We start from the raw sequence: 14405 nt of genomic DNA on the forward strand, positions 1-14405 counted from the left end.
TTAAAACGAAAGAATGTATGACTGATGTTCTTAGCCTTTTGCATTTTTATGTGCTTTCTGAAATTATCTTGACATTTTTAGCAAAATAACCTGCTTGGTTTTGATTGTGACTTTGTAACTGCATGGATCAATTTTGAGAGAATTCATATATATACAATAGTAATATTAAGTCTGACAGTTGACCAACATGGTATCATTTTTCATTTATTTATATTTTAATTTTTCTTAAAGTCCAGTTTTCTTCTTAGGGGTCATGTGAACCTTACCATGCACTCCAAAGCACATGATATTTTAAATTATATGCTATTCAAATTGCTTTTTGTTTTTTTTTTTGTTTTTTTGAGACAAGGTCTGACTCTCACCCAGGCTGGAATGCAGTGGCACAGTCATGGCTCACTGCAGCCTTGACCTCCTGTATCAGCCTTGCATGTAGCTGGGACTATAGGTGCATGCTACCATACCTGGCTAATTTTTTGTAGAGGTGGGTTTAACCTCCTCACCTATACTGGTCTTGAACTCCTGGGTTCAAGTGATCCTCCTGCCTCAGCTTCCCAAAGTGCTGGGATTACAGGAGTGAGCCACCGCACCTGGCCTAAAAATTTTGTTTGCTAGCTTTGTTGCTGGTACATGGAAAGAAAAGTTTATTTTTTGTGAATTCAGATGATTTGTCTGTACAATATTTTAGTCCTGCATAGGTGCATTAGTCTGGATTCTCCAGAGAAACAACCAATAGCACATACATACACACACATATACACACATATACATGACATTTATTGTAAGGAAATTAGTTCATGAGTTAATGGTGGCTGAGAAGTCCAAGATCAGCATTTGGCAAGCTGCAGACCCAGAAAAGCCAATGGTATGATTCTTTGTCTAAAGGCCTGAGAAGAGCTGATGGCATAAATTCCAGTTTGAATCTGAAGGCAGAAAACTGATGTCCCAACTTAAATACAGTCAGGCAGAGAGAAGGAATCTCTCTCTCTCTCTCTCTCTCTCTCTCTCTCTCTTTCTTTCTCCCTCCCCGCCTCCCTCTCACTCCCTCTCTCCCTCCTCTTCTTTCTGATGGAGTCTTGCTTCATTGGCCAGGCTGGAGTGTAATGGCACGATCTCAGCTCACTGCAACCTCTACCTTTGGGTTCAAGCGACTCTCCTTCCTGTCTCAGCCTCCCAAGTAGCTGACATTTTGGGTTCGAGCGATTCTCCTTCCTGCCTCAGCCATCCAAGTAGCTGGTATTATGGGTGCGCGCTACCATGCCCAGCTAATTTTTGTATTTTTAGTAGAGACAGGGTTTCACCGTATTGTCCAGGCTGGTCTTCAACTCCTCACCTCAGATGATCCACATACCTCTGGCCTCCCAAAGTGCTGAGATTACAGGTGTGAGCCACTGTACTCAGCTGTGCTTGTGTAATCTTATTTGTATATATTATGGAATTTAGTTAGGTGACACTTTACTCAGGCTTTTTTTTTTTTCCCCCTGGATTCATAAGTGAAATGGCCTATAATTTTCTTTTCTTTTAAAGATGAGGTCTTGCTCTGTCACCCAGGCTGGAGCACAATGGTATCATCATGGCTCACTGTAGCCTTGACCTTCTGGACTGAAGTGATTCTCCCACCTTAGCCTCCTGAGTAGCTGGGACTACAGGCATGTGCCACCATGCCCAGCTAATTTTTTATTTTGGAGAGATGGGGTCTTGCTTTGTTGCCCAAGCTGGTCTGGAACTTCTGGCCTCTAGTGATCATCTGACCTTGGCCTCCCAAAGTGTTGGGATTACAGACATGAACCACTGTATTCAGCTGAAAATGGCCTAAAATTTTCATCTTTCTTTTTGAATTTTATATAAAGGCTAGTCCCAAAATAATTTGGAGAGTTTATCTTTTTTTAAAAAAATTTCTAAATGTTTGCTTAAAATTGTTGGATTACTTCCTTAATGTTTGACGAGTTTGTCAATGAAGTCAGGTAGATCCATATAATAGGCTATAATGCAAGTCTCAACGAATTTCAAAAAAAGGAAATCTTAGAAGAAAGTATGTTTCTGGCAAGACACGGTGGCTCATGCCTGTAATCCCAGCATTTTGGGAGGCAGAGGTGGGTGGATAGCTTGAGCTCACGAGTTTAAGACCAGCTTGAAGTCAAGGCTACAGTGAGCTGTGATTGCACTACTGCACTCCAACCTGGGTGACAGAATTAGATCCTGTCTCAAAAAAATTAAATAAGTAAATAAAAATGAAAAAGAAAGTATGTTTTCTGACCACGTGATTATTCTAGAAATCAATTTTAAAAACCTTTAAAAAAACTTGTATGTTTAGAAATTAAGAAATTTGCTTCTAGATTCTTAAGGTGAAAGAAGAAACCATAATGGAAATTGGAAACTATAGTTATTCTTTTTTCTTTCTTTCTTTTTTTCCATCTTCAAACACACATCCTCACTGATACTTCACCATTCTTATCCTTGGGTTCTTAATCCATAGATTCTGCCAACCTCAGATCAATAATATTTGGGAAAATAATGGATAGTTTCATTTGTACTGAACACATACAGACTTTTTTCTTGTCATTTTTTCCTAAACAATATAATATAACCATTATTACATAGCATTTACATTGTATTAGGTGTTGTAAGTAACCTAGAGATGACTTAAAGTACATAACAGGATGTTTGTAGGTTGTATCCAAATGTTACACCATTATATATAAAGGACTTGGGCATACATGGATTTGGGTATCTACAGGTGTCCTGGAATAAATTTCCCACAGATACTGAGGGATAGACAGTATTTTGAACTGCATAATTACAAAAATATTCTATATGAAAATCTGTGAGTTTTTACTAAAGCAGTTTTAGAGAAAACATACATATTAGAAAAGAAAGGCTGACAAAAACAAGCAAAGTATCCATCTCAAGAAGTTGGCAAAAGAGCATAAAAAGCAGAAGAAGTAATGAAGATGAAGCAAAAATAAATGACATATAAAACAAACTCAGATAGGCCCATAAAAGCCCAGAGTTGGTTCTTAATCAAACATTGCTAAACCTCTGAGATGCTGATCAAGAAAAAAAAAGAACACACAACTAACTAATATTAAGAATAGAAGAAGGACTTTGTACTATAAATTCAATTTATTGACTTACAAAATATGAGGCTGTAATGCACAGTTTCATGCTAATTTTTTTGGGGGGGGTGGCGCGGCTCTGGAGTACATGTGCACATCCTGCATCCTACAGGATTGTTTCATAGGTACATATATGCCATGGTGGTTTGCTGTCTCCACCCCCCACCCTCCACCCCGTTGCCTGCATCAGGCATTTCTCCTGTGTTATCCCACCCTCCCTTGCTGTCCCTCCCCTTCCCTCCCCTCTCCTTCCCCACCTATCCCTGTGAGTGTTGTTCCCTTACCTGTGCCCAAGTGTTCTTGTTGTTCATCACCAGCCTATGAGTGAAAACATGCAGTGTTTGGTTTTCTGCTCTTGTGTCAGTTTGCTGAGAATGATGGTTTCTAGATTCATCCATGTCTCTACAAAGGACATGAGCATGTCATTTTTTATGGCTGCATAGTATTCCATGGTGTATATGTGCCACATTTTTTTTGTCCAGTCTGTCATTGATGGGCATTTGGATTGGTTCCAGGTCTTTGCTATCATAAACAGTGCCACAACGAACATACGTGTGCATGTGTCTTTATGATAGAATGATTTATAACCCTTTGGGTATATACCCAGTGATGGCATTGCTGCATCAAATGGAATTTATATTTCTAGATCCTTGAGGAATTGCCACACTGTCTTCCATAATGGTTGAACTAATTTAGACTCCCACCAACAGTGTAAAAGTGTTCCTTTTTCTCCACATCCTCTCCAGCATCTGTTGTCTCCAAATTTTTTAATGATCGCCATTCTAACTGGTGTGAGATGGTATCTCAGTGTGGTTTTGATTTGCATTTCTCTAATAACCAATGATGATAAGCATTTCATGTTTGTTGGCTGCATATTTGTCATCTTTTGAAAAGTGTCTCTTTCATATCCTTTGCCCACTTTTGAATGGGTTTGTTTTTTCTTGTAAATCTGCTTTAGTTCTTTGTAGATTCTGGATATTAGCCCTTTGTCTGATGGGTAGATTGCAAAAATTTTTTCCCATTCTGTTAGTTGCCGGTTCACTCTAATGATCGTTTCTTTTGCTGTGCAGAAGCTCGTAAGTTTAGTTAGATCCCATTTGTCTATTTTGGCTTTTGTTGCCTTTGCTTTTGGTGTTTTAGTCATGAAGTCCTTGCCTGTGCCCATGTCCTCAATGTTGCTGCCTAGGTTTTCTTCTAGGGTTTTTATGGTGTTAGTTCTTAGGTTTAAATTTTTAATCCATCTGGAGTTAATTTTTGTATAAGATGTAAGGAAGGGGTCCAGTTTCAGCTCTTGCATATGGCTAGCCAGTTTTCCCAATACCATTTATTAAACAGGGAATCCTTTCCCCATTGCTTGTTTTTGTCTGGTTTGTCAAAGATCAGATGGTTGTAGATGTGTGGTGTTGCTTCCAAGGCCTCTGTTGTGTTCCATTGCTCTATATCTCTGTTTTGGTACCAGTTCCATGCTGTTTTGCTTGCTGTAGCCTTGTAGTACAGTTTGAAGCCAGGTAGCATGATGCCTCCAGCTTTGTTCTTTTTGCTTAGAATTGTCGGTTGGCTATGTGGGCTCTCTTTTGGTTCCATATGAAGTTTAAAGTTTCTTTTTTCCAGATTGGTGAAGAAGATCAATGGTAGCTTGATGGGGATAGTATTGAATCTATAAATTACTTTGGGCAGTGTGGCCATTTTCACAATATTGATTTCTTCCTAACTATGAGCATGGAATGTTTTTCCATCTATTTGTGTCTTCTTTTATTTCCTTGATCAGTGGTTTGCAGTTCTCCTTGAAGAGATTTTTTACATCCATTGTTGGTTGTATTCCTAGGTTTTTATTCTCTTTGTAGCAGTTTTAAATAGGAGTTTGCTCATGATTTGGCACTCTGTTTGTCTGTTATTGGCATATAGGAATGCTTGTGATTTCTGTACATTAATTTTGTAACCTGAGACTTTGCTGAAGTTGCTTATCAGCTTGAGGAGGTTTTGGGCTGAGACGTTGGGGTCTTCTAAATACATGATCATGTCCTCTGCAAATAGGGACAATTTGATTTCTTCTTTTCCTAATTGAATGCACTTTCTTTCTTTTTCTTGTCTAATTGTTCTGGCTAGAACTTCCAATACTATATTGAATAGGAGTGGTGAGAGAGGGCATCCTTGTCTAGTGCCAGTTTTTAAAGGGAATACTTCTAGTTTTTGCCCATTCGGTATGATATTGGCTGTGGGTTTCTCGTAAATAGCTTTTATTGTTTTGAGATACATTCATAGTTTATTGAGAGTTTTTAGCATAAAGGGCTGTTGAATTTTGTTGAAGGCCTTCTCTGCATCTATTGAGATATCATGTGGTTTTAGTCTTTGGTTCTGTTTATGTGGTGAATTACGTTTATAGATTTGCATATGTTGAACCAACCTTGTATCCCCAGGATGAAGCGTACTTGATCATGGTGGATAAGCTCTTTGATGTGCTGTTGGATTTGGTTTGCCAGTATTTTATTGAAGATTTTTGCATCAATGTTCATCATGGATATTGGCCTGTAGTTTTTTTTTTTTTTTTTTTTGATTGTGTCTCTGTCAGATTTTGGTATCAGGATGATGTTGGTCTTATAGAAAGAGGTAGGGAGGATTTCCTCTTTTTGTATTTGGGATAGTTTCAACAGGAATGGTACCAGCTCCTCTTTGTATGTCTGATAGAATTTGGCTGTGAACTTGCCTGGACCTGGACTTTTTTTGGTTGGTAAGCTATTAATTGCTGCCTCGACTTTAGCCCTTGTTATTGGTCTGTTTGTGGTTTCACCTTCTTGGGTTAGTGTTGGAGGTGTGCAAGTGTCCAGGAATTTATCCATTTCTTCCACATTTACTGGTTTATATGTATAGAGTTATCTGTAGTAATCTCTGATGGTAGTTTGTATTTCCGAGGAATCGGTGGTGATCTCCCCTGTGTTATTTTTTATTGCATCTATTTCATTCTTCTCTCTTTCTATTAGTCTAGCTAGCAGTCTGTCTGTTTTCTTGATCTTTTCAAAAAACCAGCTCCTGGATTTATTGATTCTTTTGAAGGGTGTTTTGTCTCTCTGTCTCCTTCAGTTCTGCTCTGATCTTAATTATTTCTTGTCTTCCACTTACTTTTGAGTTTTTTTGATCTTGCTCCTCTAGCTCTTTCAATTTGGATGATAGGGTATCGATTTTAGATCTTTCCTTGTTTCTCATGTGGGCATTTATTGCTATAAATTTCCCTCTAGACACTGCTTTAAATATGTCCCATAGGATCTGATACATTGTGTCTTCATTCTCATTGGTTTTGAAGAACATTTTTATTTCTGCCTTCATTTCATTGTTTATCCATTCATCATTCAGGAGCAAGTTGTTCAGTTTCCATGTGATTGTGCAGTTTTGAGTGCTTTTCTTAATCCTGAGTTCCAATTTGATTGCACTATGGTTTGTTATGATTTCTGTTCTTTTGTATTTGCTGAGGAGTGATTTACTTCCAATTGTGTGGTCATTTTTGGAGTAAGTGCAATATGGTGCTGAGAAGAATGAGTATTCTGTGGATTTGGGGTGGAGTGTCCTGTAAACATCTATTAAGTTCACTTGGTCCAAATCTGCGTTCAAGTCCTGGGTATCCTTGTTGACTTTCTGTCTCATTGTTCTGTCCAAGATTGTCAGTGGAGTGTTAAAGTCTCCCACTATTGTTGTGCAGGAGTCTGTCTCTTTGTAGGTCATTAAGAACTTGCTTTATGTATCTGGGTGCTCCTGCATTGGGTGCATATATATTTAGGATAGTTAGCTCTTGTTGCATTGAACCTTTTACCATTATGTAATGCCCTTCTTTGTCTCTTTTGATCCTTGTTGGTTTAAAGTCCATTTTAACAGAGAATAGGATTGCTACCCCTGCTTTTTTTTGCTCTCCATTTGCTTGGTAAATCTTCTTCCATCCCTTTATTTTGAGTCTTTGAGAGTCTTTGCATGTGAGATGGGTCTCCTGAATACAATACACTGATGGATCTTGACTTTTTATTTAGTTTGCCAGTCTGTGTCTTTTGATTGGGGCATTTAGTCCATTTATATTCAATGTTAATATTGTTATGTTTGAATTTGATCCTGCCATTTTGTTACTGCCTGGTTTTTTTGCCTGTTAGTTGACGTGGCTTCTTCATTGCATTGTTGTTCTTTACCATTTGGTACGTTTTTGCAGTGGCTGGTACTGGTTGTTCCTTTTGCTGTTTAGTACTTCCTTCAGTAGCTCTTGTAAGGCAGGTATTGTAGCGATGAAATCTTGCAGCGATTGCTTGTTCGTAAAGGATTTTATTTCTCCTTCACTTATGAAGCTTAGTTTGAAAAGATATGAAATTCTGGGTTGAAAGTTCTTTTCTTTAAGGATGTTGAATATTGGCACCCACTCCCTTCTAGCTTGTAGGGTTTCTGCTGAGAGATCCGCTGTGAGTCTGATGGTCTTTCCTTTGTCGGTGACTCGACCTTTCTCTCTGGCTGCCTTTAGCATTTTTTCCTTCATTTCAGCCCTGGTGACTCTGACAATTATGTGCCTTGGGGTTGCTATTATTGAGGAATATCTTTGTGGTATTCGTTGTATTTCCTGAATCTGAATGTTGGCTTGCCTTGTTAGGTTGGGAAAGTTCTCTTGACTGATATCTGAAGAATGTTTTTCAACTTGGATTCATTCTCCCCGTCACATTCAGGTACGTAGATCAAGCATACGTTAGGTCTTTTCACATAGTCCCATAATTCTTGGAGGCTTTGTTCATTTTTTTCACTCTTTTTTTTTTTTTTAATCTATTCTTGCCCTCTTGTTTTATTTCATTGATCTGATCTTCAGTCTCTGATACTCTTTCTTCTGCTTGATCAATTTGGCTATTGAAACTTGTGTATGCCTTGCAAAGTTCTTGTGCTGTGTTGTTTAGCTCCATCAAGTCATTTATGTTCTTCTCTAAGCTGGTTATTCTAGCTAGCATTTTGTCTAACCTTTTTTCAAGGTTCTGAGTTTCTTTGCATTGGGTTAGAACATGGTCTTTTAACTCAGAGAGAAGTTTGCTATTACCCACCTTCTGAATCCTATTTCTGTCATTTCATCAAATTCATTCTCTGTCCTTTTTTGATCCCTGGTAGGAGAAGAGGTGTTCTGTTTTTTGATGGTTTTTATCCTTTTTGCGCTGTTTTTTTCCCCATCTTGGTGGATTTATGTCCCTTTGATCTGGTGATTTCAGGAGGAATCTCTGAGTGACGTTTTCTCTGTTGAGGTTCGAGCTCTATTTTCGTTGGCCTGTAGAGGGCGTTGCTGGGCTCTGTTGAGTTCAGTCAGGTTGTTGGGTGGGTGGTCCTTCCCTGGAGTTTGTTTGCAGGTGGGATTGGCCCCGCCTTCCCAATGGCATCTGTCCTAGAGCTCGATCTTCCTGGTTGGGGTCAAACTGGTGTATTTGCTGCGAAGCTCTCTGGCGAGGGCTTCGTTTGAGTTCTGTGGAGGTGGGGCCTGCCAGGCCTTATGGTCTGTTTCGCTGCTTTCAAGAAACTGCCTCTCCCTGTGGGACTGTCCGTCCCGCTGGCGTTAGTCCAAACTTCCGCCCAGGTACCTGCCACAACTTGCCGGGCTGGGCGGGAGCTGCTGCTTAGATTTGAATTGACAGCCCATGGCGCCCCATGGTCTGGCAGGTCTCTCGTGGACTGTGGGTTGTATGAGGGATGAGGTAAGCACAGGATCCGAATCGGAGCCCCGAGTGAGTCCCCCGACCCTCCAACCTGGCTGCACATTTCAGGTGGGGCCGTGTCCCCTCTCTTGATTTGCCTCCCTGGGTGGCTCTCGCACTGTGGCGTCTTCCCTGGGCTATTTTCAGTGCCCTGTTAGTCCCACCAAAACGAACCCAGCACCTTGTTTGGAATCCTGGAGTCCTCTAGCCTTCTGCATCTCATTCCCCGGGAGTTGCATTCCGGTGTTGCCTTCTCACGGCCACCTTGGCCCCCTCCCTTTTGTTTGTTTGTTTGTGAGACAAAGTCTTGCTGTGTCGCCCAGGCTGGAGTGCAGTGGTGGGATCTCTGCTCACTGCAAACTCCGTCTCTCAGGTTCAAGCAATTCTGCCTCAGCCTGCCAAGTAACTGGGATTACAGGCATGTACCATCAATCACACCTGGCTAATTTTGTATTTTTAGTTTCACCATGTTGGCCAGGCTGGTCTCAAACTTCTGACCTCAGGTGATCCACCCGCCTTGCTTCCCAGAATGCTGGGATTACAGGTATTAGCAACCATTCCTATGCTAATTTTTTTTTTTAACTCTCACAGGCATGGATCCTTTAGGAAATGTCAAAGTCTAAATCGAATCTTTGTCAGTGGTTGGTTTAGTGGTGTGCATGTGATCCAGATGTTAGGAAGATTTCTCTGGTAAATTTTGAGTCATCAGATTAAATCATTAACTTCAATGCTGCTTTCTTTGTGAGGAGGGTTTTAAATTACTTTTGTCTAACTATGAGGCTATTCAAGTTACCTATTACTTCTTGTATTAGTGCTTCTGATATCCTCCTGATACCATGGCATAAAAAGTTAAAGCAGGGCTGGGTGCGGTGGCTCACACCTGTAATCCTACCACTTTGGGAGGCTGAGGCAGGTGGATGCCTGAGACCAACCTGGGCAACACAGGGAAACCCCATCTCTTCTAAAAATACAAAAAAATTAGCTGGGCTTGGAGGCGTGCACCTGCAGTCCCAGCTACTTGTGAGACTCAGGTGGGAGAGTTACTTGAACCTGGGAGGTGGAGGTTGTAGTGAGCTGAGATTGCACCACTGAACTCCAGCCTTGGCAACAGAGTAAGACTCTGTCTCAGAAAAAAAAAAAAAAAAAAAGTTAAAGCCGGCTGGGTGTAGTGGCTTATGCATTTAATGCCAGCACTTCGGGTGGCTGAGGTGGGAGGATCAATTGAGCCCAGGAGTTGGAGACCAGCCTAGGCAACATGGTGAGACTTCAGCTCTACAAAAAAAATTTTAAAGATTAGCCAGGCCGTGGTGGCACACACCTGTAGGCCCAGCTATTTGGGAGACTGAGGTGGGAGGGTCGCTTGAATCCAGGGAGATTGAGTTTCAGTGACCCTAGTGACAGAGTGAGACCCTGTCTCAAACAGAGAAAAGAAGGCTGGGTGTGGTGGCTCACACCTGTAGTCCTAGCACTTTGGAAGGCTGAGGTGGGCAAATCACCTGAGGTCGGGAGTTCAAGACCAGTCTGACCAACATGGAGAAACACCATCTCTACTAAAAATACAAAATTAGCTGGCATGGTGGTGCATGCTTGTAATCCTGGCTACTTGGAAGGCTGAGGCAGGAGAATCGCTTGAACCTGGGAGGCAAAGGTTGCGGTGAGCCAAGATTGCACCATTGCCCTCCAGCCTGGGCAACAAGAGTGGAAAAAAAAAAAAAAAAGGAAAAAAAAAAAAGGAAAAAAATATGACTGCTTTAACTTTTTATGCCATGATATCAGGAGGATATCAGAAGCACTAACACAAAAAGTAATAGGTAACTTGAATAGCCTCATAGTTAGACAAAAGTAATTTAAAACCCTCCTCACAAAGAAAGCAGCATTGAAGTTAATGATTTAATCTGATGTTAGGACATCTGGATCACGTGCACACCACTAAACCAACCATTGACCAAAAAAAAAAAAAAAAAAAAGGAAAAGAAAAGAAAGCAATACTTTGTGTTATTTCTTCTAACGAATATTTATAGGACACCTACTGTGTGCTAGGCACTATTATTTACCATATTTCTTATATCCAGTCAGGCTGGATTATTTTTTAGGACAGAAAATTTAGAAACAAAAACGTCTATTCCTCGAAGGACAACTTCTTTAAAGAAAGGGAAAATGGGGGACCCAGCATAGCCGGTGGTGACAATGCTATTATAAAAGCTGAGTAGCACCTGTTTCACAGAGCACCTCTATAGTTTGTAAAGGAGTATGGTTTTTCAGAGGTACCTTTATTAACTGGGATTCATGACCTACCGCATAGACTTCAAGTAGGTTTATTGACTTCAGGGTATCCACAATTCCTCTGAAATTGTATGGAGTATTTTATGTGTATATGCTTTTTGGTGATAGGGAAGAGAGGGTTCAATGGCTTTCCATAGATTTTTCAAAGGGCCTAAAAATGTGTAAGAATTACTGCTCTGTGGGTTAAGAAAAGTTTACAGAAACCAACAAATAGTTTTTTCTTCATTTTGTGTTTTATGTCTGTTTTGAGTAATCATTATAGTAAAATATTAATTACATGTAAGATTCTCTGACTTTTGTTCAATTCATATTATTTTGCCAATACTTTAACTGATAACTTTTTTTTAAAGGTTCAGGAACAAGTGCATCCCAATCTCTCAGCTAATGAAGAGTCTCTCTATTATATTGAAGAGCTGATTTTTCAGCTGCTTAATAAATTATGCATGGCCCAGCCAAGGACTGTTCAAGATGTGGAGGTAAAAATTATTTTATTATTTCAAGAAGTCAACCACTGTATGAATTAATTTTTGTATCATTCTAAATTATTGTGGAAGCTAAAACCACTGAAATTATGTATAATATATATGGTTAGTTCATTTTTGACAGAAACATCAAGGCATTGAGGAAAGGAAAGTTTTCCAGAAAAAAAATCTTAGAACAATTGGATACATTTATGAGGGAAAAAAACCTTGAAACCTATCTCATGCCATAGACAAAAATTAATTCAAAATGGAGCATAGCCTTAGACATAACAGCTAAACTACAAGGTTTCTAGAAGGAAATTCTGGAAAATATCTTTATAACCTCCTAGGGTTAGGCACTTTTTTTTTTTCTTCTTAAGGCCAATTCTTGTTCTGCCACCCAGGCTAGAGTGCAGTGGCACAATCTCGGCTCACTGCAACCTCCACCTCCCGGGTTTAAGTGATTCTCCTCCTTCAGCCTCCCGAGTAGCTGGGGTTACAGGCACCTGCCATCACGCCTAGCTAATTTTCGTATTTTTGGTAGAGACAGAGTTTCACCATATTGAGCAGGCTGATCTCAAACTCCTCACCTCGTGATCTACCTGCTTTGGCTTCCCAAAGTGCTGGGATTACAGGTGTGAGCCACCATGCTTGGCCTAGGCACATATTTTTTAGAGAGGACTCAAAACTTAGTACTTTGTATTAAAGAATAAGGCCATATGTGGTGGCTCACACCTGTAATTCCAGTACTTTGGGTGGCTGAGGCAGGAGGATTGCTTGAGCTCAGGAGTTTGACACCAGCCTGGTCAATATAGGGAAACCCTGTCTCTACAAAAAATTTTAAAAATTAGCCAGGCCTCATGGCATGTGCCTGTAGTCGTAGCTACTTGGAGGGTGAGACTGAGGATTGCTTGAGCCCAAGAAATCAAGGCTGCAGAGCCATGTTTATACCACTGTACTTTAGCCAGTATGAGAGAAGAAAACTCTGCCTCAACAAAAACAAAACAAAACAAAGAATAAAATCGATGAGAAATTAAAAAGATGTAGTCACAGTCTAGTGGAAAACGTAGCGCTTGAATCCAGAATATATTAAAAATTCTTGCAAATCATTGATTAAAAAGATACCTTTCCCTCTCAAAAAAGTCTTGATCAGACACATGTAGAAGAAGATATACTAATACCCAGTAAGTACATGAAAAGGCATTGAAGCTCATGAGTGATCAGGGAAATAGAATTTTAAAACCATGATGAGATACTATTTCACACCCACTGAAAAGGATAAAATTAAAGACTGATTACACCAAATGTTGGTGAGAACATAGAGAATCTAGAACTCTTTTTCTTTTCTTTTCTTTTCTTTTTTTTTTTTTTTTTGAGATAGGGTCTCACTCTGTCACCCGAACTGGAGTACAGTGGCACAATCACATCATGGCTCGCTGCAGCCTCAACCTCCTGGGCTCAGGTGATCCTGCCTCCTGAGTGGCTGGAACTACAGGTGTGTACCACCATTCCCAGCTACATTTAAATTTTGTTGTAGATACGGATTTCTCCATGTTGCACAGGCTGGTCTCAACCTCCTGGGCTCAAGTGATCCTCCCACCTTGACCTCCCAAAGTGCTGGAATTACAGGCATGAACCACTGAGCCTAGCCTCAGCTAGAACTCCTAAACATTGCTGGTGGGAATATGAAATGGTATAATCACTTTGGAAAACTGTCCAGTGGTTTCATATAAGTTAAATCTATATGTAGCATATGACCCGGTAGTTCTGTTTCTAAGTATTTAACCCTAGAGAATGAAAAGATAAGTTCACAAAGAGACCCACACATGAATGCTCAGGTGGTTTAATTCATAATAACCAAGAGTTAGAAACAAGTTGAATTTTTGTCAACAAGAAAATAGATAAATATGGCAAATTCATAAAAGGGAATACTAGTCAGTAATAAAATTTTAAAAATGAACTATCGATATGAGCAGTAACATATCTGCCACTCGCAGGCATTATATAGAGCAAAAAAAGCAGACCCAAATAAGTTTGTATTGTATGATTTCATGTATATGAAATTTAGAAACAGCTAAAGCCAGTGGAGGTAGAAATCAGAATGGTAGTTGCCTGTGAGGGATGGAGATCAAGATTATAAAAATGTTCTCTTTGAGAGTGGGCATGGTGGCTCATGCCTATAATCTGAGCACTTTGGGAGGCCAAGATGGATAGATCACTTGAAGTCAGGTGTTTGAGATCAGCCTGGGGAACACGGGGAAACCACATCTCTACCAAAAATACAAAAGTTAGCCTGGTGCAGTAGTGCACACCTGTAGTCCCAGCTACTTGGGGGACTGAGGCACAAGAATCACTTGAACCCAGGAGGTGGAGGCTGCAGTGAACTGAGATCTTGGTGCCACTGCCCTCTAGCCTGGGTGACAGAGTGACACCCTGTCTCAAAAAACAACAAATAAAATGTTCTCTATGTCAGTTGGGGTGATGGTTACACAGTCATAAGCATTTCTGAAACTCAACAAATTGTACATTTTAAGATTGGTGCATTTTACTGCATATAAATGTTACCTCAATAAAATATTTGTGTACATTTTGAGGACATTGGCTTGTTGATTAAGAATTGTATATACATATAAGTGTGTGTGTGTGTATATATATATATATATATATACACACACACACACATATATATACATATATGTACATATAGTCTTTCAGATACAAATGTCTTTATATATGTATACACAAATATATATATATCTGAAAGACTATGTATAAATTAGTGCTAAAATATTTGTTTGGCCTTGGTTACATGGGAGTATTTTTGGATTTTTAGCAATATCTGTTAGGGAGATATTTTT

At 39.8% G+C, this 14405-nt stretch overlaps 1 protein-coding gene across 2 annotated transcripts in view; it reads left to right on the forward strand.

Moving 5' to 3' along the window:
* SOS2 (SOS Ras/Rho guanine nucleotide exchange factor 2) overlaps positions 1-14405 on the forward strand; it is a 118393-nt gene that overhangs the window by 24668 nt on the left and 79320 nt on the right. The window contains exons 2-3 of one of the 2 annotated variants that reach the window (XM_074393966.1): positions 11437-11562; positions 12929-13042. In XM_074393966.1, coding sequence (XP_074250067.1) covers positions 11437-11562; positions 12929-13042 — 240 coding nt within the window. The remainder of the gene's footprint in view (positions 1-11436; positions 11563-12928; positions 13043-14405) is intronic. The other variant, XM_039468995.2, reaches the window with a different exon arrangement.

The sequence above is a fragment of the Saimiri boliviensis genome, chromosome 2 (genome assembly GCF_048565385.1).
Source record: "Saimiri boliviensis isolate mSaiBol1 chromosome 2, mSaiBol1.pri, whole genome shotgun sequence".
In the NCBI taxonomy this organism is placed as follows: Eukaryota; Metazoa; Chordata; class Mammalia; order Primates; family Cebidae; genus Saimiri; species Saimiri boliviensis.